The sequence below is a fragment of the Trichechus manatus genome, unplaced genomic scaffold, assembly GCF_000243295.1.
Source record: "Trichechus manatus latirostris isolate Lorelei unplaced genomic scaffold, TriManLat1.0 scaffold00029, whole genome shotgun sequence".
In the NCBI taxonomy this organism is placed as follows: Eukaryota; Metazoa; Chordata; class Mammalia; order Sirenia; family Trichechidae; genus Trichechus; species Trichechus manatus.
Genome location: NW_004443965.1, coordinates 18,117,216 through 18,139,822, shown reverse-complemented (window position 1 = coordinate 18,139,822; position 22,607 = coordinate 18,117,216). Strand labels below are relative to the sequence as shown.

The 22,607-nt window shown below is 37.7% G+C and overlaps 1 protein-coding gene across 1 annotated transcript in view; it reads left to right on the top strand.

The window, feature by feature from the left end:
• Positions 1-22,607, top strand: part of CWC27 (CWC27 spliceosome associated cyclophilin) — a 260,191-nt gene that overhangs the window by 130,990 nt on the left and 106,594 nt on the right. The window contains exon 11 of the mRNA XM_004374548.2: positions 9,165-9,268. Within this exon, the coding sequence (XP_004374605.1) occupies positions 9,165-9,268 (104 nt within the window). The remainder of the gene's footprint in view (positions 1-9,164; positions 9,269-22,607) is intronic.

Below are 22,607 nucleotides of genomic sequence, written 5' to 3'. Positions count from 1 at the left end.
TAAAGAGTGTTTGTTGTTTACTAGCAAGACATTAAAATGAATGGTTAGCGGGTAAAATTAAGTCGATAAAAGCAGTTAAGAAATATGGTTGCAAAAAAATAAAAAATGGAAGCACAAGGGCATGGCTCAATTGAAAGAAAACATTCTCTCCTTGACTAATTACAAATGCTTGACATTTACGCTTTGCCCCAGATTCTCTTCCCAGCTCTATCTTTGATACTGTCGTACATTTCTTTTAATTTTTTTATGGTATAGCCAAATACCTTCATGTTTTAATGTATATCCTGTGTTTTCACACCTTTCTGTCTTAGTTCAGATAATACTGCTTTAATGCCTCTCTACTGTATGTCCACATGGCTGACTCCTATGCATCTTTCAGGGCCTAATTCAAATGCCTCCTCTGTGAAGCCGTTCCTTATTTAGCCCACAGTAATCTCTACTTTACTGAACTCCAAAATGCTTTGGTCATTTCTTTGTCATGGCAGTTACCGCATTTTACTCTATAGTGTTGTTATTTATGTACATGGTTTATGACCCTTCTTGGATTTTAGGCCTTGAAGACCTTCTCAAGGTGTCAGTGTACCATCATGGAAGGAGCATAGACTTTAGAATTCGTACAGTTCCATTTTTTTTTCTTTTTTTTTTCTTTTTATTGTACTTCAGGTGAAGGCTTACAGAACAAATAGTTTTTCATGAAACAGAACTACACATGTTGTTTTATGACATTGGTTAACAACCCCACAACATATCAACCCTCTAACTTCTCAACCTCTTTTTTTTTTTTTTTGGTGAAAATACACATAGCCAAAGATACACCATTTCAAAAATTTCTGCATGCACAGTTCAGTGACATTGACTACGCTCTTCGAATTGTGCTGTTATTCTCACTTAAGATGAAGGCTTACAGAACAAAATAGTTTCTCATTTAACAGTTACTACAAATGTTGCCCTATGACAATGGTTAACAATCTCACAACACATCAACAATATCCTTACTCAACCTTGGGTTCCCTATCACCAGCTTCCTTCTCCCCTTCTGCTTTCTGGCCCTTGTCACTGGACTCCTGTACCTCATTAGTCTCATTTGGTTTTACGGGGCTGTCCACTCCCAGGCTGAACGGTGAACCTCGGAGGTAACTTCACCACTGAGCTAAAAGGGTGTCTGGGGGCCATACTCTCGGGGTTTCTCCAGTCTCCTTTAGGCCAGTAAATCTGGTCTTTTTTTTTTTTTTTGTGGGTTAGAATTACGCTCTACATCCTTCTTCAGCTCTGTCCAGAACCCTCTGTTGTGATCCTGGTCAGAGCAGTCAGTGGTGGTAGCCGGGCACCATCTAGCTGTACTGGACTCAGTCCGGTGGAGGCCTTGGCAGCTGTGGACAATTAGTCCTTCGGACTAATCTTTTCCTCGTATCCTGTTCTCTTCATTCTCCCTTGCTCCCGAAGGGATGAGACCAGTGGAGTATCTTAGATGGCCGCTCACAGGCTTTTAAGACCCCAGACACTACTCACCAAGGTAGAATGTAGAGCATTGTCTTTATAAGCTGTGTCATGCCAATTGAGCTAGATGTTCCCTGAGACCATGGTCCCCAGAGCCCTCCACCCAGCAATTCAGTCCCTCAGGGAGTTTGGATGTATCTATGGAGCTTCCATGACCTTTCCTTGTACAAGTTGTGCTCGTTTCTCCTGTATTGTGTACTCGTACAGTTCCATTTTTAATTTCTAGCTCTGTCACTATGTGACTTCAGGCAAGGTATTTAATCTCCATAAACCTCAGCTTTTTTATCCGTCAAATGCCTGTATCACAGGTTATTAAGAGGACTAAGTGGTGAGAGATGTAACTAATTTAAAGAATCTAGCAAAGTTACGTTCCCTTCCCTCCTTATTCATCTTGATTGCTGTGCCAGTACACAGCATGGTACTATACAAATGTTAGATGTTCCAGAAATTATTGAACGAATTAGTAATTCCTTTCCTATCACTAAATATATAAAGACGACTGTAATATCTAGGCTACTGTAAAAAATGGCTTGGGGGCAGCGTTCACAAAGGGGGGAGGAGAATCAGGATCAACAGCCTAAGGCTGATTTCTATGAGGCAGAGGTCGGACATGCCACCTCTCTCCACCATCTTTACCAGTTCTGACACTAACTGTCCCTCCCATGGCACTCTCTACTTCTCTGCTGAGTTCGATAATTCATTTCAGTGACCACACAGAACTCGCAGTTTCGGGGTTTATTAGGGGAAGTAACAGGTTACAATTCAAGTTCAGGAATGTTCAGGATACAGTTCTTTTATCAGGTCAGCCTCTTCTTAGCCGTGCCCACAGGCACTCCTCCATTTGGCCCTTGGCCTCTGCCCTGCTTGGGCAAGTGTTACAAAACGTTTAGCTCTGCTAGTAAGTGTCCAGAGGCACCCTACTCCTCCAGTAAGCCTCGACCTGAAAGGACTCATATCTAGCTCTATGGGTCTGCAAACTTAGCTCCACCAAGTGCCCAGAGGCACCCTACTACTCCTCCAGCAAGACTTCTGCCCGAAGACACTCAGCTTTCTTGCTCCGTGGGCCAGGCATACAGATTGAATAAGTACAGTAAAAAGATAAAACCCTGACCCAAACCTTTCCTGACTTTAAACCACGCACTATCCTCTTGTTCTGTTTGAACAACTGCCTCTTGATCTATGTACAGGTTCCTCATGAGCACAAGTAAGTGTTCTGGAATTCCCATTCTTTGCAATGTTATCCATAATTGTTATGATCCACACAGTTGAATGCCTTTGCGTAGTCAATAAAACAGGAAAACATCTTTCTGGTATTCTCTGCTTTCAGCCAGGATCCATCTGGCATTAGCGGTGATATCCCTGGTTCGACTTCCTCTTCTGAATCAGCTTGAATTTCTGGCAGTTCCCCGTTGATGTATTGCTGCAGCTACTTTTGAATGATCATAATGATACATATGTATGTGTGTGTATGTGTGTGTGTGTGTGTGTATATATATATATATAAAAAACAGAACTATCTGGTGGATAATGATGATGTCACATAAACCATATTTAAATTCAGATGAACTCAAATTAGAAACATACCTATCAGGAAAGGAGCTCTGGTGGCGCAGTGGGTCAGAGCTGGGCTGCAAACCAAAGGATCAGCAGTTCGAGTCCACCAGCTGCTCGTTCGAAACCCTAGGGCAGTTCTACTCTGATCTGTAGGGTCGCTATGAGTCGGAATCAACTTGACGGCAGTGGGTTTTTTTTCCCCAGCGGGCTATCAGGAGAAAAACATATTAATTAGCTTAGAGTTAATAGCAATATATTCAGACCATTTCTTTTACCAGTTGAGCAGAACGTAGACTCTGAGGGGGCCAAGAAGATGCTGCCTGGACTCTTAAGCAAGCCAGTACTTTGGCAGTAGGAGTGATATATACTCCAACATTATAATTTTCAGTCTCATTTTTAACAGATTTAAATATATTCTAGTGCCAGTGAGTAGACTATATTCCAGAAAATTTAAGATTGGGAAATCTAAAATTAGACTATGATCTAAAGACTAGCCTAAAAACCATGTACTTTATTCCAAGAGTTATGGATTCCACAAGTATTAACACATGGTGTTGTTTGAATAATCTGAAAGATACTGACAGTGTTGTAAATCTTTAATCACTTGAAAAATTCAATATAATGAAGCAGTTTTCAGTAATCTGTGGAGACCTACCCTTCTCTGTCTCACTTTGTCTTTTTTAGTTTTTATTTATCATCGTTCACTTTGTATTTTATTATGGCTTCTTCAATAGTATATCTAACTCTTTGACTATACGTAGTAGAGGTTCTATTCATTAACAGTAAAGAACATAAAAAGGAAATATTCTGACAAGACAAATAGCCCTTAGTAGTAGTGCTACCTTGAACATAGAACCTAAATAATAATAGCTACCATTTGTTGAAACCACCACTCGTCTGTCAATTTGTTGTTCTATGGTGGCTTGTGTGTTGCTGTGATGCTGGAAGCCGTTTCAGGAGGTAGCATATGATCAAAAACAGACAGTGTTGAAGGAAGAAGTCCAAGCTGCACTAAAGGCATTGGCAAAAAACAAGGCTTCAGGAATTAATAGGATACCAATTCAGATGTTTCAGCAAACGGACGCAAGGCTAGAAGCGCTCACTTGTCTATGCCAAGAAATTTAGAAGATGGCTACCTGGCCAACCAACTGGAAGAGATTCATATATGTGCCCATTCCAAAAAAGGTTCACCAATAGGATGTGGAAATTATCAAACAATAACATTAATATCACACGCAAGTAAAATTTTGCTGAAGATAATCAAAAACGGTTGCAGCAGTACATTGACGGAGAATTGCCAGAAATTCAAGCTGAATACAAAAGAGGATGTGAAACAAGGGATATCATTGCTGATGTCAGATGGATCTTGGCTGAAAGCGGAGAATACCAGAAAGATGTTTACCTGTGTTTTATTGACTACGCAAAGGCACTCGACTGTGTGGATCATAACAAATTATGGATAACATTGCAAAGAATGGGAGTTCCAGAACACTTAATTGTGCTCATGTGGAAGCTGTACATACAGCAAGAGGCATTCGTTCAAACAGAACAAGGGGATAATGCATGGTTTAAAATCAGGAAACGTGTGGGTCAGGGTTGTATCCTTTACCATACTTATTCAATCTTTATGGTGAGCAAATAATCGGAGAAGCTGCACTATATGAAGAAGAATTCGGCATCAGGATTGGGGGAAGATTCATTAACAACCTGTGATATGCAGATGACACAACCTTGCTTGCTGAAAGTGAAGAGGACTTGAAGGACTTACTGATGAAGATCAAAGACTACAGCCTTCAGTATGGATTACACCTCAACATAAAAAGAAAAAAAAATGGAAATCCTCACAATTGGACCAATAAGCAACATCGTGATAGATGGAGAAAGATTAAAGTTGTCAAGGATTTCATTTTACTTGGATACACAATCAATGCCTATGGAAGCAGCAGTCAAGAAATCAAACAACATATTGTGTTGGGCAAATCTGTTGCAAAGGACCTCTTTAAAGTGTTGAAAAGCAAAGATGTCACTTGCAGGACTAAGGTGCACCTGACCCCAAGCCTTGGTATTTTCAGTTGCCTCGTATGCATGCGAAAGCTGGACAATGAATAAGGAAGACCAAAGAAGAATTGATGCCTTTGAATTGTGGTGTTAGCTAAGAATATTGACTATACCGTGAACTACCAGAAGAACAAACAAATCTGTCTTGGAAGAAGTACAGCCAGAATGCTCCTTAGAAGCATGGATGGCGAGACTTCATCTCACATACTTTGAACATGTGTTACCGTGAGGGATGAGTCCCTGGAGAAGGACATCGTGCTTGGTAAAGCAGAGGATCAGTGAGAGAGAGGAAGACATTCAACGAGATGGATTGACACAGTGAGAGCAACGATGAGCTCAAACATAGCGACGATTGTGAGGATCTTGCAATACCAGGCGATGTTTCGTTCTGTTGTACATAGGTTTGCTGTGAGTCGGAACCAACTCGACGGCACCTAACAACACCATTTGTTGAACATGCATTGTGTGCTCAGTATTTTACATAACTTTCCCTTATTTTATAGTGGAGGCAACTGAATTCTTAGAGAAGTTAAGTAACTGTCCAAAGGTCACGCAGGTGATAAGTGATGGAGTTTGCTTTTAAATCAGAACTTTCCATATCTAAAGTTAATCATTTTAATAACTATGTTCTTTTCTCTCTACAATGGTATCTTAAACAGTATACGCTTTTGTTGCCTTTTAGTCTTTGCATAATTTAAGTTACTCTCATAACTAGTTTGTTCAGCCATTGTGCATTTCCCCACCAACTTTCATATAAATCTCCACCTCAAACACCTTAGTCTTCAAAAAAGTAATTCCTGAATTACTTACCAAATTAAAGAATACTGAACAAGCATATTGAAAAGATGGGGATGGGGCAAAGATGTGGTTGCTGTTGCCTGTACAGGGATGATAGTTTCATTTTTTTCCTCATGCTAACTAAATATGAGACTTCTTAAATTGTGCTCATGTGACTACAAGATATAGGAAGCAGTTGCATTTATCTGAGAAATACATAATGAGAGCCTAAACCAGTCATTGATGGTGAGAGTCGATAGGAACCATTTTATGTGAGAGATTTCAAAATTATGGACTCTGACACTGATTCAGTAAGGGGTGAGGAGTTGGGTAGTCCAAGAGGAAGTTTAAAGTCTGGTCATTAGGAGAATAGTGGTTCCATGATCAAATAGGGATTTCAGGAAAAGGAATAGATTTGAGCAGGAGAGAGACGACTTCAAGTTTGGACATAGAATGTTTGTAATTATGTTGAAACATCTAGCCTGCACTGTCCATCTAGATTTGAGCCCTTGAAATGTGGCTAGTCTGAACTGAGATGTGCTGTGTATTAGTTTCTAAGGGCTGCCATAACAATTACCACAAACTGGGTAGCTTAAAACAACAAATATATTCTCTCCCAGTTCTGAAGGCTAGAAATTCAAAATAGAGTTTCATCAGGGCTGTTTCCTTCTGAAGGCCCTGGGGGAGAATCTGTTCCATGGCTGTTTTAGCTTGTGGAAGTTGCCAGCAACCCTTGGCATTACTTGGCTCACAAACACGTCACTCCAATCTCTGCCTCCATCTTCACATAGTGTTCTCCTTGTGTATCTGTGTCTCTGTGTCCAAATTTCTTATAAGGACATCAATCATTGAATCCATGCCCACCCTTATTCAGTATGTCCTTACATTAACTGGATAACATCTGCAAAAACTCTGTTTCCAAATAAGGTCACATTTACAGGTACCAGAGGTTAGGATTTGAACATATTTTTCTTGGGGGACACAATTCAACCTACAACATGCTGTAGGTATAAAACACACACAGGATTTTGAAAATTTATTACAAAAAAGAATAAAATATCGCAATAATATTTTATACTGATTGCATGTTGAAATAATAGTTTGGATATATTGAGTTAAAATAAGTGATTATAATTAATTCCACCTGTTTCCGCTTACTTTTTTTTTTTAATGTGACTGTTAGGAAACTTAAAATTCCATGTGTGTCTTACATTGTATTTCTCTTGGACATCACTGATCTTCATGGAAATGTGTATCAGATAGAATTGTATGAACAAAATCTGGACAAAACATCTAAATTTGGAAGTAGCTTATACAGAAATTGTAGTTGATGTTGAGATTAAATAAAAATGCCAATGTCCAAAGTATGGAGATGAGAAAAATGCCAAGAATTACAGGATAGGAAGAAAAAGCATGACCAGGAGAAGGAGACTCTAAAGTGGTATATAAGTGTGATACGGAGAGAATTTCAGTAAGGAAGGGACACCTAACATCAGTGAATGATAACGAGGCCAAAGAGGAAGAGGTGGTCTAAGGAAAGGCCAATAAATTTGGTTGATACTTATATCAGCAGCAGTTTCAGTAGAGCGTAAGAGGGATGTATTACAAGAGATTAAAAAGTTAGAGGTTGATGAAGTAGACAATATGTGTAAACTATTTTTTCAGGGAGGATTATGAAGATAATAATTAACTGGGGCAGAGTCCAGAGAAATCTGAGCAAGTTTGTTGATTGAATGAAGGATCAAGTGAAGTAGGAGTGCTTGAAGTTGCAAGTAAGAGAAGATAATTTCTATCGTCAGGTTCTAAAGCAGTGGGTCCCAAACTTGGGTGCATATCAGAATCATCTGGAGAGCTGGTTACAGGTAGAAATTCCCAAGCAACACTGCAGATCTAAAAGAACCATATTCTCTGGGTGTTTGTACCCTAGAATATGTTATTAACAAGTTCTCATCGGTGACTATGATGTATCCACAAGGATAAAGCGATCAAGAGAATTAAGGGTACTGATGAAGATATCAGTGAGATAGTTGACCACAGCACCAAGAATGGATAGAGAGGCAAAAAGGTTAGAATGGGGCTGGTGCACCATGAACTGTCGTTACAGAGGTGGCTGTCATGATGAGAGTTATAGCAGGTTTAGTGGAAATGAAAGACTGAGAAAGCTAAAAGGTAGTAGATTTTGATCAGAGAGGGAAGTTTCAGAATTCAGGATCTTGGAAACCAACCATATGCAAAATGTGGCTGTTTATTTCTGATGTGGAAAAGAGGTAAAAAGAACTGAGTCATTCACATTGCAAAGCTTATGGTGACACTAATGCAAGACAGTGATGCAAAGGTATGAAATTTGTGGATCAGGAGGAAGGTTGAATCAGTATGGAACTGTCTAGATTTAAGATTTCATTGACTCTTGGCTTGGGTGTCTTTGGAGACCATTTCCAGAATGGGGTACTTGCTTGAGCTTACAGTCATCTCTGATCCACTCTAGCTTTTGGTGAAAATAGACTGGATACTTGACATTCACAGATACAACATGCATAGTTTTGACTATTCTCAAGTGACTCTAAGAGTTTATGACATAAGTAGTTAATTTTTTCCCCCAATGGCATGAATTTGAACCTTCTGCCTTAAAACTCACTTGTGGGGACAAGTCATTTAGTTAATAAGTTGACTTATAGTGAGGTCAAACATTTACATGTCAGTTTGAATTTAACACATGATTATATTATCATGATTATATGTATCATGTTTCACAGAAGAGGAAATTACATGCAAACTGGGGTAAATGAGTTTAAAAATAAGTTTTTACACTGTCTAGCATGTAATAATGCTTAATAAATGGTAGTTACTACTGCCAGTTAAAGAATTCAAGAAGTTTTGAAACTGCATCTTCTTGTGTGTGTCTAGGTTTAGTGAGTAATATTTATATTAGAATTTTGTTTTGATTCAGGATTCCCTTGAATTATTAAACTGAAACTAGAATTTTAAATTTGCAAGTGAATTAGAAGGAGGAAAGTGGGTCATTTATCACATATTTTCTTACTTTTGAAATACTTGAGAGGAAGTATATTTTGTAGTAATTCATATTGTATTGCTAATAAGAAAAATATCCTTTAGGTATATTTCCATAGCACAAATATACATAAACAAAAAATAAATGACTTACCTTACTCACCTTATTTGTTTCAGATATTTAGTGTACCTGAAAACTAACAATTCTGTTTCTGCTAAACAACTTTCTTTTTCAATATTATATACTTATATGACTTTTTACTTTATAGTGAAGAGCTCCGGAAAGAAGCAAGACAATTAAAGAGGGAACTCTTAGCAGCAAAACAAAAAAAAGTAGAAAATGCAGCAAAACAGGCAGAAAAAAGAAGTGAAGGTAAGGGCATTTGTTAGGTTTATATCTTCACTTGGCACCTCTGATTCTCTTCCTCCTCCTCCTCCTCCTCCTTCCTGAGTTGAGTTTTGTTGTTGTTGTTTTATTTAATACTTTCTTTGGACATTTAGCCAATAAAATAAATTTCCACTTAGGACTTTTGTCTTGAGAAGTGAATTCAGTGCAAGCATGATAATAATTATTGTTCCTAAACAAATTTACTGAGAACTAACAGCGTTTGGCCCAAGGCAAAACTTAAATGTTGCTATAGCACATAACTGGATTTAAAAGTACACAGGGATGGAATGTTCATTTGTATATTGCATCCCCTTTAAAATATTTAAGAAAAGTGTTTGGGCCCTGTGCTTGGAACTCGTGTAAACATTTGTGCATTGGTGTCAATAGTATTAAATCCCTTGTTTTTACTTTTTTTTTTTTTATTCTGGTGTTAGGACACAAAATATCTAAAATATTGATAAAGCTGATCAAAAGTTGATCATAGTAACACACTGCTATTTATATAGGTAAAATTGTTCTTATTTTTTTTATTAAGCTACAACAGCTTCAAAAGTTGTTTCACTAAAGATCTTTAAATTAGTTTAAAACTGTTTCAGCTATTAAAATGTAATGTTCAGTTTTCAGAATAACAGCGTGGAACCCTGGAATGTCTTTTCTTTTTACAATAATAAATTGCATTGTCGATTCAATGAATATGATAGGAAATTTGATTGCATTGCCTCTAATAATGTATACTAAATTTGACTTAACAGCTTTCCTTTCTGCATGTGTAACTTTTATATTCTCATTCTTTTGGAAGTATGATGTGTTTTTATCAACCAGGTACTGTAACAGTCACTAGAGATATAGCAAAAAAATAAAATGCAGCATTTCTTGTTAAGGAATTCATATTCCAAAACTTAACAGTGATGCAGCACTTGGCCATAATCATAAAAACCAAACCTAATGCTGTCAAGTCAATTCTGACTCAAGTCAATTAGAAACCACGTGTTACAGAGTTGAACTCCATAGAGTTTTCTGGGGTGTCATCTTTAAAAGAATCAGATCTCCAGGCCTTTTTTTGCAGCACTGTTGGGTGGGTTCTTATTATTTATTTTAAACAGCGTAAGTAATACCACAAAGCTATCTAATGAACGCTCCTAGCGACCCTATAGGACAGAGTAGAACTGCCCCATAAGGTTTCCAAGGAGCGGCTGGTGGATTCGAATGCCAACCTTTTGGTTAGCAGCCGAGCTCTTAACCACTGCGCCACCAGGGTATAGAGTTGCTATGAGTCAGAATCGACTCGATGGCACCAAGTTTGGTTTTGGTTTGGTATCTAATGAACATGGTTCTTAGATTATTTGCATCATATCCCTAATGACTATTGCAGTGAGAGGTAGGTATATCATGAAGAACTGAAAGACACTAAAATATGTATTTGGATGAAGCCAATTATTAAAAAAATTAAATCACCATAATGGCACAAATTATAAACTGAATTGAAGATAAAGGATAAACCACATGACTATGTCATATTCTGGGCAAAATATAACCCAGAGTAGGAAAAAGCTATCTTGTCAGTATTGAGATTTGAAAAAAGTACAGTTTTATTTATAAGTTTATACATAATTACTTTCAACTAGAGAATATCTTAAATCTTTTTATTCATTTCTTAGCTAATAATTATTGAGTATGCCTGTGTTTGAAGAACTATGCTGGACTAGGGGTGTGAAGTTGATAATAGATGAATGGTCCTTGCCTTTGCAGTTCATGGTCTAGTAGGGGTGAAGGAATGCAAATAGATAATTGCTATAATAGTTCTGTACAGTTAAGGCCTATGTTATTCATAAACAGTGCTTGCTAACTTATTTATCTGTCTTTGAAATACTAAACAGCATCATGTAAAAAAAGTTTGTGTTTTGGAAGAATAATTTCTTAACTTGGAAGAGGAGATTTTTATGGAGCTTATTTCAGTCTACTTATGGGAAAGTAAACTGTGTGAAAATCTTTGAATCTAATAATTAGAAAGGAAATTATATTAGTAGTTACTGAATTTAATTTTCCTTATAGCATCTAGAAGTATCTGTATTTGCCATAGATCTGTATGACAATTAAAATTAATTTCCAAAAAATTGCATCACTTAGTTACTGTTATTTTTCTTCTAGTCTCAGAATGGGCCGTTTTCTTTATATGTATTTTTACTTTGAAATAATTTCAGACTTACAGCGGAATTGCAAAAATAGTACAAAGAGTTCTCATATACCTTTAATGTTAGGGTCTTGTATAACTGTAGTATAATTATCAAAACCAAGAAATTAATGTTGGTAAAATATTATTAACTAAATTACAGACCTTATTAAAATCTCACCAGTTTTTCACTAATGTCCGTTTTCTCCTTTATGATCCTATCCAGAATTCTACATTGTATTTAGTCATCATATCTCATCAGACTCCACTGATCTGTGATAGTTCCTCTGTCTTTCCTTGTCTTTCATGACCTTGACATTTTGAAGAGTCCTGGTTAGTTATTTTGTAGAATCTCTCTCAGTTTGAGTTTGTCTGATGTTTTCTCATAATAAGATTCTTCTCAGAGCATCATATCAGGGATTACATGATGTCTGTTGTTTTACTACTGGTGATATTACCTTGATCATTTGCTTAAAGTGGTGTTTACTATGCTGCTACACTGTAAAGTTACTCTTACTCCCTTTGTGATTTATAAGTATCTTGGTGATACTTTGAGACTATGCAAATATCCTGTTTCTAGTCCAAGTTTCCCCCACTAAGCCCTGGTTGCACAGTGGTTAACATCTTGGCTGCCAACCAAAAGGGTGGCAGTTCAAATCCACCAGCCACTCCTTGGAAATCTATGGGGCAGTTCTTCTCTGTCCTATAGGGTCACTGTGAGTTGAAATCAACTCGACGACAACGCGTTGGTAGCTCTTGCCTGTAATAATTACTTATGATGGTATTCTAATGGTGACTTTCTCTTCCCTCGTTCCTTTACTCTTCTTACTTGGAATTCTTCTGTAAGAAAGAGCTCTCTCTTCTCCTTATTAAGTAATTCATTTGTTTATATTAATATGGGCTGATTGATATTTATTTTATTCTGTGTGTTATAATCCCAAACTACTATTATTTATTTTGTTCAAATAATTTGAGATTTGGCCATTGGGAGCTCTTTTAGGTTGGCTCCTGTGCCCTTTCGACTTGCTCCCAGCCTTCTTTGAGCACCTCTTATTACTTTCTGATACCACAAGATGCTACTGGCTCATCTTGTATTTTCCCTTCTTCAGCCCTGGAATCAACCACTTCTCCAAGGAGCTCTGTTTCTTCTTATTGGAGAATCGTATTTAGAAACCAAGATCTGAGCACTAGGTGGGCCATTTTATTTGGATTCTAATGCATTTAGAGTACAATTGGGAACAATATTATATATTGTCACTATCTTATTAGAATGCTTAACGAGATTCTTTTTTAAACCTATCTATAATGCACATTGTGACTTGCCACTTTTTTGGAATTGTGTTTCCTTTAAAGTTACTTTCATCTTTTTTAAATTGACCAGTATTACTGATATAATGATAGAAAATTATGTTTCTTATGAAAAATTTCTGTATGTCAGTAAACACCACATTATATCTGAAATTTACATGTTCTGATGCCTAGAGCATGTAATTTTTATGTCCAGTAGTACTTCTTTCCCCATGATTAAAAATGATGCCATGAGCCATCTCACTGCATGGCATTGTAGAAACAAAGTAAAATTTTAGGCATCCTTGAATGCATGCCAGAATTTAGCGTATTTTCCCAGCCGACAGATATTCTGAGGTTAGAACAATGCAAACTCTGGGAACAGATCCAAAAGTTCTTATATGCACTTCCATAGCAAGATCCTCACATGAAAAGAAGTTGGAAAATGTTATTTGACCTTGGCTGTGTAACTTCACGCATCAGTTGAACTGAATACCTTCCTGATTCTACACAGATTTCCTGATTAGGCTGTATGGGTACATATCTGCCTTTTATAAAACATTTAATTTTAGTCCAAGATTAAATTACCTAGGTATTCTGGAAATTCTGGATAATCTGGTCTTTTGAACATTATATGCTATATCTAGTATTCTAATTTGCACATAGACTTAGGAGCAGATAATCGATGATAGAGACTTTTAGATATTTTAGTAAAGCAAAATGTTGTGTAATATACACCTGTCCCCTGTGTGCGTTTCTTTTTGGATGCGTGTCCCATATTTGCTAACATAGAGAGACTAACGCTACATTATTATTGTTGTTAGGTGCCATTGTGTCGGCTCCCACTCATAGCAACCCTGTGTTCAACAGAATGAAACACTGCGTGGTCTGCGCCATCCTCACAATCATTGCTATATTTGAGCCCATTGTTGGACCCACTGAGTCAGTTCATCTTATTGAGGGTCTTCCTGTTTTTCACTGACCGTCTGCTTTACCAGGCATGATGTCCTTCTCCAGGGACTGGTCCCTCCTGATAACATGTCCAAAGTACGTGAGACGAAGTCTCGCCATCCTCATTTCTAAGGAGCATTCCGGCTGTACTTCTTCCAAGACAGATTTATTTTTCTGGCAGTCCACAGTATATTCAATATTCTTTGCTAACACCAAAATTCAAATGCATTAATTCTTCTTTGGTCCTCCTTATTCATTGTTGAGCTTTTACATGCTTATGAGGTAATTGAAAATACCATGTCTTGGGTCAGGTGCACATTAGTCCTCAAGGTGACATCTTTGTTTTTAACACTTTAAAGAGGTCTTTTGCAGCAGATTTGCCTAATGCAGTACATCGTTTGATTTCTTGGCTGCTGCTTTCATGGGCATTGATTGTGGATCCAAGTAAAATGAAATCCTTGACAACTTCAGTATTTTCTCTGTTTATCATGATTTTGCTTATAGGTCCAGTTGTGAGGATTTTTGTTTTCTTTATGTTGAGGTGTAATCCATACTTAAGACCGTAGTCTTTGATCTTCATCAGTAAGTGCTTCAAGTTCTCTTCACTTTCAGCAAGCAAGGTTCTGTCATCTGCATATCGCAAATTGTTAATGAGTCTTCCTCCAATCCTGATACCGCAGTCTTCTTCATGTAGTCCAGCTTCTAGGAAAAATATATTAATTTTGGTATTTAAATTGTAATTTTGGTAATAATACTGGTGATTTTTATGTAACACTAATTGTTATAAAAATGCTTTGGAACATCTTCCCAAAACATAAATAGGGAAGTATTAAGATTGTAATTACAGTTGTTGTTGTTAGTTGCCTTCAAGTCAGTTACAACTTATGGCGACCCTGTGTGTGCAGAGTAGAACTGCTCCATAGGTTTTTTTTTTCAATTGTATTTTAGATGAAAGTTTACAAAGCAAATTAGTTTCTCATTAAACAATTAATACACATATTGTTTTGTGACATTGGTTGCCAACCCCACAGCATGTCAACACTATCTCCTTCTTGACATTGGGTTCCCCGTTGCTAGCTTTCCTGTCCCCTCCTGCCTTCTTGTCCTTGCCCGTAGGCTGGTGTGCCCATTTAGTGTCCTTTTATTTTATGGGCCTGTCTAATCTTTGGCTGAAGGGTGAACCTCAGGAGTGACTTCAGTATTGTGTTAAAAGGGTGTCCGGGGGCCATACTCTTGGGGTTTCTCCATTCTCTGTCAGACCAATAAGTCTGGTCTTTTTTTGTGAGTTAGAATTTTGTTCTACATTTTTCTCCAGCTCTGTCCAGGACCCTCTTTTGTGATCCTTGTCAGAACAGTCGGTGGTTGTAGCCAGGTACCATCTAGTTGTGCTGAACTCAGTCTGGTGGAGGCTGTGGTACTTGGGATCTCTTAGTCCTTTGGACTAATCTTTCTCTTGTATCTAGTTTTCTTCATTGTCCCTTGCTCTAGATGGGATGGGACAAGTGAAGTATCTTAGATGGCTGCTCACAAGCTTTTAAGACATCAGACGCTACTCACCAAAGTAGGATGTAGAACATTTTCTTTATAAACTATGTTATGGCAGTTGAGCTAGACGTCCCCTGCGACTATGGACCTCAGCCCTCAGGGCAGTAATTCAGTCCCTCAGGGCATTTGGATATGTCTATGAAGTTTCCATGACTTTGCCTTAGTCAAGTTGTTCTGACTTCCCCAGTATTGTGTACTGTCTTGCTCTTCACCAGGGTTGCCACTTATCTATTGTTTAGTTAGTGTTTTTCTCTCCCCATCCCTCCCCTTCATAGTAACCATCAAAGCTTTTTTTTCTTTCTATATGTAAACTTTTTCATGAGTTTTTATAACAGTGGTCTCATACAGTATTTGTCCTTTAGTAATTGACTTATTTCACTCAGCATAATGCCCTCCAGAGTCATTCATGTTGTAAAATGTTTTGCGGATTCTTTATTGTTGCCTTTTATTCTATTGTGTATGCGTACCATGGTTTGTTTATCCATTCTTCTGTTGATAGGCACTTAGGTTGTTTCCATGTTTTTGCTATTATAAATATGCTGCAGTGAACATGGGTGTGCATATGTCTGTTTGTGTGATGGCTCTTATTTCTCTAGGATACATTCCTAGGAGTGGGATTGCTGGTTCATGTGGTATTTCTATTTCTAGCTTTTTAGGAAAGTGCCATATTGTTTTCCAAAATAGTTGTACCATTTTTCATTCCCACCTGCAGTGCATAAGAGTTTCAAGCTCTCTGCAGCCTCTCCAACATTTGTTATTTTCTATTTTTTGATTAGTGCCAGTAATATCCAGGTGAGATGGTATCTCACTGCAGTTTTGATTCACATTTTCCTAATGGCTAGTGATCACGAGCATTTCCTCATGTGTCTGTTAGCCACCTGAATGTCTTCTTTGGTGAATTGTCCGTTCATATCCTTTGCCCATTGTTTAATTGGATTATTTGTCTTTTTCTTGTAGAAGTGTTGGATTTTCCTGTAGATTTTAGAGATTAGACCTTTGTCAGATATGTTATAGCCAAAAAATTTTTTCCTAGTCTGTAGGTTCTCTTTTTACTCTTTTGGTGAAGTCTGTTGATGAGCATAAGTGTTTAATTTTTAGAAGATCCCTGTTATAAAACCTTTCTTCTGGTGTTTGTGTATTGTTAAGTTATGGCTTGTATCTTATTTATGCTTTGTATTAGGGCCTCTAGCATTGACCCTACTTTTTCTTCTATTATCTTTATGATTTGGGTTTTATATTTAGGTCTTTGATCCATTTTGAATTAGTTTTTGTGTATGGTGTAAAGAATGGGTCCTGTTTCATTTTTTTACAGATGGACATACAGTTTTGCCAGCACCATTTGTTAGAAAGACTGTCTTTTCCCCATTTGATGGACTTTGGGCCTTTGTCGAAGATCAGGTGACTGTAGGTGGATGGATTTACATCTAGTTTCTTAATTATGTTCCATTGGTCAACGTGTCTTTCATTGTACCAGTACCAGGCTGTTTTGACTACTGTAGATGTATAAGTAAGTTCTAAGGTCAAGTAGTGCAAGTCCTCCTACTTTATTCTTTTTCTTTGATAGTGCTTTACGTATCTGGGGCCTCATTCCTTTCCATATAAAGTTATTGATTAGTTTTTCCATCTCGTTAAAGAATGCTTTGGTATTTGGATTGGGATTGCATTGTATTTGTAGATTGCTTTGGGTAGAATTGACATTTTCACAATGTTGAGTCTTCCTAACCATGAGCATGGTATGTTTTTCCATTTATGTAGGTGTCTTTTAGTTTCTTACAGTAGTGTTTCCTAGTTTTCTTTGTATAGGTCTTTTACATCCCTGGTTAGATTTATTCCTAAGTATTTTAATTTTTTAGGGGCTGTTATTAATGATATTGCTTTCCTGATTTTCTTTTCGTAATTCTCTTTATTGGTGTATAGGAATCCAACTGATTTTTGTATGTTTATCGTGTATCCTGCTACTCTGCTGAATCTTTCTAGTAGTTCCAGTAGTTTTATTGTGGAGTCCTTTGGGTTCTGTATGTATATTATCATATCATCTGCAAATAGGGATAGTTTTACTTCTTCATTACCAATTTGGGTGCCCTTAATTTCTTCTTCTTGCCTTATTGCTCTAGCTAGGACTTCCAGCACAATGTTAAATAGGAGTGGTGAAAAAGGGCATCCTTGTCTTGTTCCTGTTCTCAAGGGGAATGTTTTCAGCCTCTCTCCATTAAGAATGATGTTGGCTGTTGGTTTTGTATAGACGCCCTTTATTATGTTGAGGAATTTCCCTTCTATACCTATTTTATTGAGAATTTTTATTCGGAATGGGTGTTGGAGTTTATCGAATGCCTTTTCTGCATCAATTGAGATGATCATGTGGTTCTTTTGTTTTATTTATGGGTTAGATTACATGATTGTTTTTTAATGTTCAAGCCTCCTTGCATGTCTGGTATGAATCCCGCTTGGTCGTGGTGTATTTTTTTTTTTTATATGTGGTTGAATTCTATTGGCTAGAATTTTCTTGAGAATTTTTGCATCTATATTAATGAGAGATATTGTTCTGTAATTTTTTTGGTGGTTTTGGTATCAGGGTTATGCTGGCTTCATAGAATGAATTCAGAATTATCCCTTCCTTTTCTATGTTCTGAAATAGTTTGAGTGGTACTGAATGTTTGGTAAAACTCTCCAGTGAAGCCATTTGGGCCAGGGCTTTTCTCGTTGTTGGAAGTTTTTTTTATTACCTTTTCAATCTTTTCTCTTATTGTAGGTCTGTTCAGATTTTCAACCTCAGTTTGTGTTAGTTTAGGTAGGTAGTGTGTTTCTAGAAATTTGTCCATTTCCTCTAGGTGTTCAAATTTGCTGGAGTACAATTTTTCATAGTACTCTGTTATGATCCTTTTTATTTCAGTTGGGTCTGTTGTAATGTCCCCATTTCATTTCTTATTTGAGTTACTTGTGTCATCTCCTGTTTTTCTTTAATCAGTTTGGCCAGTGGTTTGTCAATTTTGTTGATCCTTTCAAAGAACCAACTTTTGGTTTTATTGATTCTTTCTATTGTTTTTCTATTCTCTATTTCATTTATTTCTGCTCTGATCTTTATTATTTCCTTTATTTTGGTGGCTGTGGGTTTGTTTTGCTGTTCTCTTTCTGTTTGTTTGAGTTGTATTTTGTCCCTTTCCCCTTTTTTAATGTGTGCATCTGTTGCTTAGATTGACCTCTGAGCACTGCCTTTGCTGTGTCCCAGAGTATGATGTGTTTTCATTCTTGTTTGATTTTAGGAATTTTTTTATTGCATTTTTTATTTCTTCTCTTCCCCAGTGGTTTTTAAGCAAGGTGTTATTCAGTTTCTATGTATCTTTTTCTTTTTCTTCCTGTTGTTAATTTCTACTTTGATGGTGTTGTGAGCAGAGAAAATGCTTCATATTATCTCAGTGTTTTGGATTTTGTTGAGGGTTGCTTTGTGGCCTAAGATGTGGTCTGTTTTGGAGAACATTCCATGTGTGTTGGAAAAAATGGTATACTTTGCTTCTGTATGGTGGAGTGTTCTATATATGACTGTGAGGTCAAGTTGGTTGATTGTGGCCTTTAGTTCTTCTGTATCTTTGTTGGATTTCTTTCTAGATGTTCTATCCTTTACCAAGAGTGGTGTGTTGAAGTCTCCTACTATTATTGCGGAATTGTCAATTTCTCTTTTCAGTGCTATTAGAGTTGGTTTTATTTATTTTGGAGCACTGTCATTGGGTGCATAGGTATTTGTTATGGTTATGTCTTCATGGTGGATTGTCCCTTTAATCATTATATAGTGTCCTTCCTTGTCTTTTATGGTGGATTTTGTTTTAAAGTCTGTTTTATCTGAAATTAGTATTGCCACTCCTGCTCTTTTTTGGTTGCGGTTTGCTTAATGTATTTTATCCTTCCTTTGATTTTTAGTATATTTATGTTTGTTTCTAAAGTGTTTCTCTCGTAGACAGCATATTGATTAGTCTTGTTGTTTTTTTTTTTTTTTTATCCATTCTGTCACTCTCTGTGTCTTTGTGGGTGCATTTAAGCCATTTACGTTCAGTGTGATTATTGATAGGCGTGAGTTTATTGCTGTCATTTTGTAGTGCTTTTTTTTTTTGGTGCTGACATTTTCATTGTTCCTCTTCTGTGCTTAATTCCTTTTGTTTGTGGATCTTTTTGTTTGTTTCTTTCGTTATTGTAGATTTTGTGTTTACTGAGACTTCATGTTTTTTCCTTATTTTGATGAGTAGGTTTGTTAACTTTCTTTGTGATTACTTTGAAATTTACCCCATCTTCCTAAGTTTAAACCAGTCTTTCATTACTTGATATCACCTTGACTTCCTCTCCATTTGAAGGTTCTATACCTACAACGTTTATTTCCACTTTTATCGTTCTGACATTGTTGTCGTTTACAGATTGACCTCTATGGTTCCCTGTTGTAAATCTTTTAGTTTTGTTCCATCCTTGAGAGTTCATTACCTAGGTTGGTATCTGGCTGATGTTGTCTGTGTCCTTGATCCAGGTTGTTGTCTGATGTTGTTGGTTCTCTAACCGAAGGACTCCCTTTAATAATTCTTTTAAGTTTGGTTTGGTTTTTACATATTCTCTTAATTTCTGTTTATCTGGAAATGTCTGAATTTCGCCATCATGTTTGAGTGAGAGTTTTGCAGGATATATTATTCTTGGCTGGCAGTTGTTTTCTTTCAAACTTTTATATATGTCATCCCATTGCCTTTTTTGCCTGCACAGTTTCTGCTGTGTAATCAGAGCTTAATCTTATTGTTTCGTCTTTATATGTGACTCTTCATTTCTCTCAAGCAGCTCACAGGATCCTTTCTTTGTCTTTGGTTTTAGGGAATGTGATTACGATATGTCTTGGTGATTTTCTTTAGGGGTCTATGCTAAATGGGGGTTCATCGAGCTTCTTGGATGGTCGGCTTTTCATCTTTCATGATATTAGGGAAGTTTCTGTCAGCAAATCTTCAGTGATCCTCTCTGCTTTCTCCCTCTGTTCTGGAACTCCGATCACATGCAAATTTTTGCTTTTGATTGTATCCCACATCGTTCTCAGGGTTTATTCATTTTTCTTTATTCTTGTCTCTGATTTTTCCTCAAACAACGTGGGTGGTATCCAAGGATTTGTCTTCAATTTCGCTGATCCTGTCTTCCATTTTTTCAAATTTGCTTCTAAAATCTTCTATTGAACTGTCCGTTTCTGAAATCTTGTTGTTTATCTTTTGAATTTGAAATTGCTGTTTTTGTATAATTTCTAGTTGCCTTTGTTTATTTTGACATTTTGTTCCTGTATTATTTTCCAGAATTCTTTATTGGTTTATCTATGTTTTCTCTCAATTTGTATTTTCCATGATTTTGTGTATTTTCCCCTTATTTTTGTCTGCATTTTCCTTCCTCTCTTGGGGAACCCTGAATATTAGAGTTTTGAATTCCCTATCAGGTAGTTTCAGTGCCTTTTTCTCTACCCGAAGGTCATTTGGTATTTTACTTTGGTTGCTTTCTGGAGCCATCCTGTCCTGTTTTTTATGTTTTGATATTGTCTGCTGTCCCTGGATGTTCAGTAGTTATTTTCTTCATTTATTGGTTGTAGATTTGTTTGTTTCATCCTGCTTTTTCGTTTTATTTAGTTATGTCTGGACAGGCAGGCTGGGTGTGTTTTGTTGCTTGATCGCCTCTGGGCGGGAGACTTCTCACCGCCTTGTCCCAGTGGGCAGGGCTGGTCACTCAGCTATGGTGCAGTAAGGTGGGTCCAGCTGGTGTGGAGGGGCGGGGATGGATTGTTTGCAGCACAAACTGGGGGCAACAGGGTGGGTCCAGGCGCAGTGTAGGGTGAGGTCCGGGGGACCATGCCAGTACCACTCAGTGGCACGGCGCATGTTAGATAGGCAGTAGGGAAGGGGAAAGATGTGATGTGCAGAGCTAAGTGGTTGAGTGAAAAAGGAGAAAGAAGAGAGAGAAACAAAAGCAAAAAATAAAAATAAAAATGGTGGCATGGTAGGATTTGACAGTTCAGGGTGTGGCAGACCTGGTGAGGCCATGTGCCATTACCTCTCTAGTGAGCAGTGCAGCTAGGCCTGTCAAGAAGGGGCATGGCTGGTGCACAGGACTAGGTGAGGGGGAAAAAGGAGGGGAAAGAGAGAGAAGAAACCAACAAACGAAAAAATAAGGAAAATAAGAACAACAACAACGAAGATAAATAAATATGGTGGGGGGAGATGGCCGTTGTGGGAGGGACGGGATTGGGGTGGCAGTGAGCTAATATCTCTCTCACCGTGCAGTATGGCATGGCTTATCAGGAAGTGGCAGAGGCAGTGCATGGCCTAGGTGGGAGGGAGAAGTTAAAGGGAGAACAGAAAGATAAAGAAAAATAAAAAATATGGCGCTGAGGGAGCCAGTCTGTGGAGGTGGCGCAGACCTGGGAAGGCCATGTGCCAGTGGCTCTCTAGCCGAGCAGTACAGCACAACCTGCCGTGGCTGGGAGAAAGGAAGGAAAGAAAGAGAGAGAGAGAAGAAACAACAACAAAGAAAAAGAAAAACAAATAATAAATAAATAAATAAAATGGTACTGAGGGAGCCAATCAGGAGCTGGGGAGGCTGTGTGCAGTAACTCTCCAGCTGAGCAGTGCAGCATGACTCCTCGAGAAGGTACGGGGCAGTGCACAGGGCTGGGTGGGCAGGAGAAAGGAAAGGAAGGAAAGGAGATAGAGAAAAGAACAGAAAGAAAAGAAAAAAAAAGAACAAAGCAAACCGAAAAATCACAGCCCGTTAAGAAGGGTAGGGGACGTCACAAGGTGCTAACGGGGTGGGAGAGAGGAAATGAAGGAAAGGAGAGAGAAGCAACAAAAACAAAAAAAAGCCAAAAAAACAAGCAAACAAACAAAAAAAACAAAACAGAAAACAAAAAAGAAAATGGCGCTGAAGAGGCCAGCCAATGGGGGCAGGGTGGACACCAGCGGCAGTGAGCTGGTGTCTGTATGGCTGACAGACTGTGGCCCATTGGTGTCTTTGCCTGGCTTAGGTATCAGGATTATGCTGACTTCATAGAATGAGTTCAAGAGTATTCCTTTCTTTTCTATTATCTGAAATACCTTGAATAGTATTGGTTTTAGCCCTTCTCTGAAACTTTGGTAGAGTTCTCCAATGAAGCCACAGGGTCCAGTGCTTTTTTTTGTTGGGAGTATTTTTGATTATCTCTTCCATCTTTTCTTTTGTTATGGGTCTGTTTAGTTTTATACCTCAGTTTGTGTTAGTTTAGGTATATAGTATGTTTTTAGAAATTTGTCCATTACCTCTGGGTTTTCAAATTTGTTTTGGGTACATTTTGTCATAGTATTCTGTTATAATCCTTTTTATTTCAGTTGGGTCTGTTGT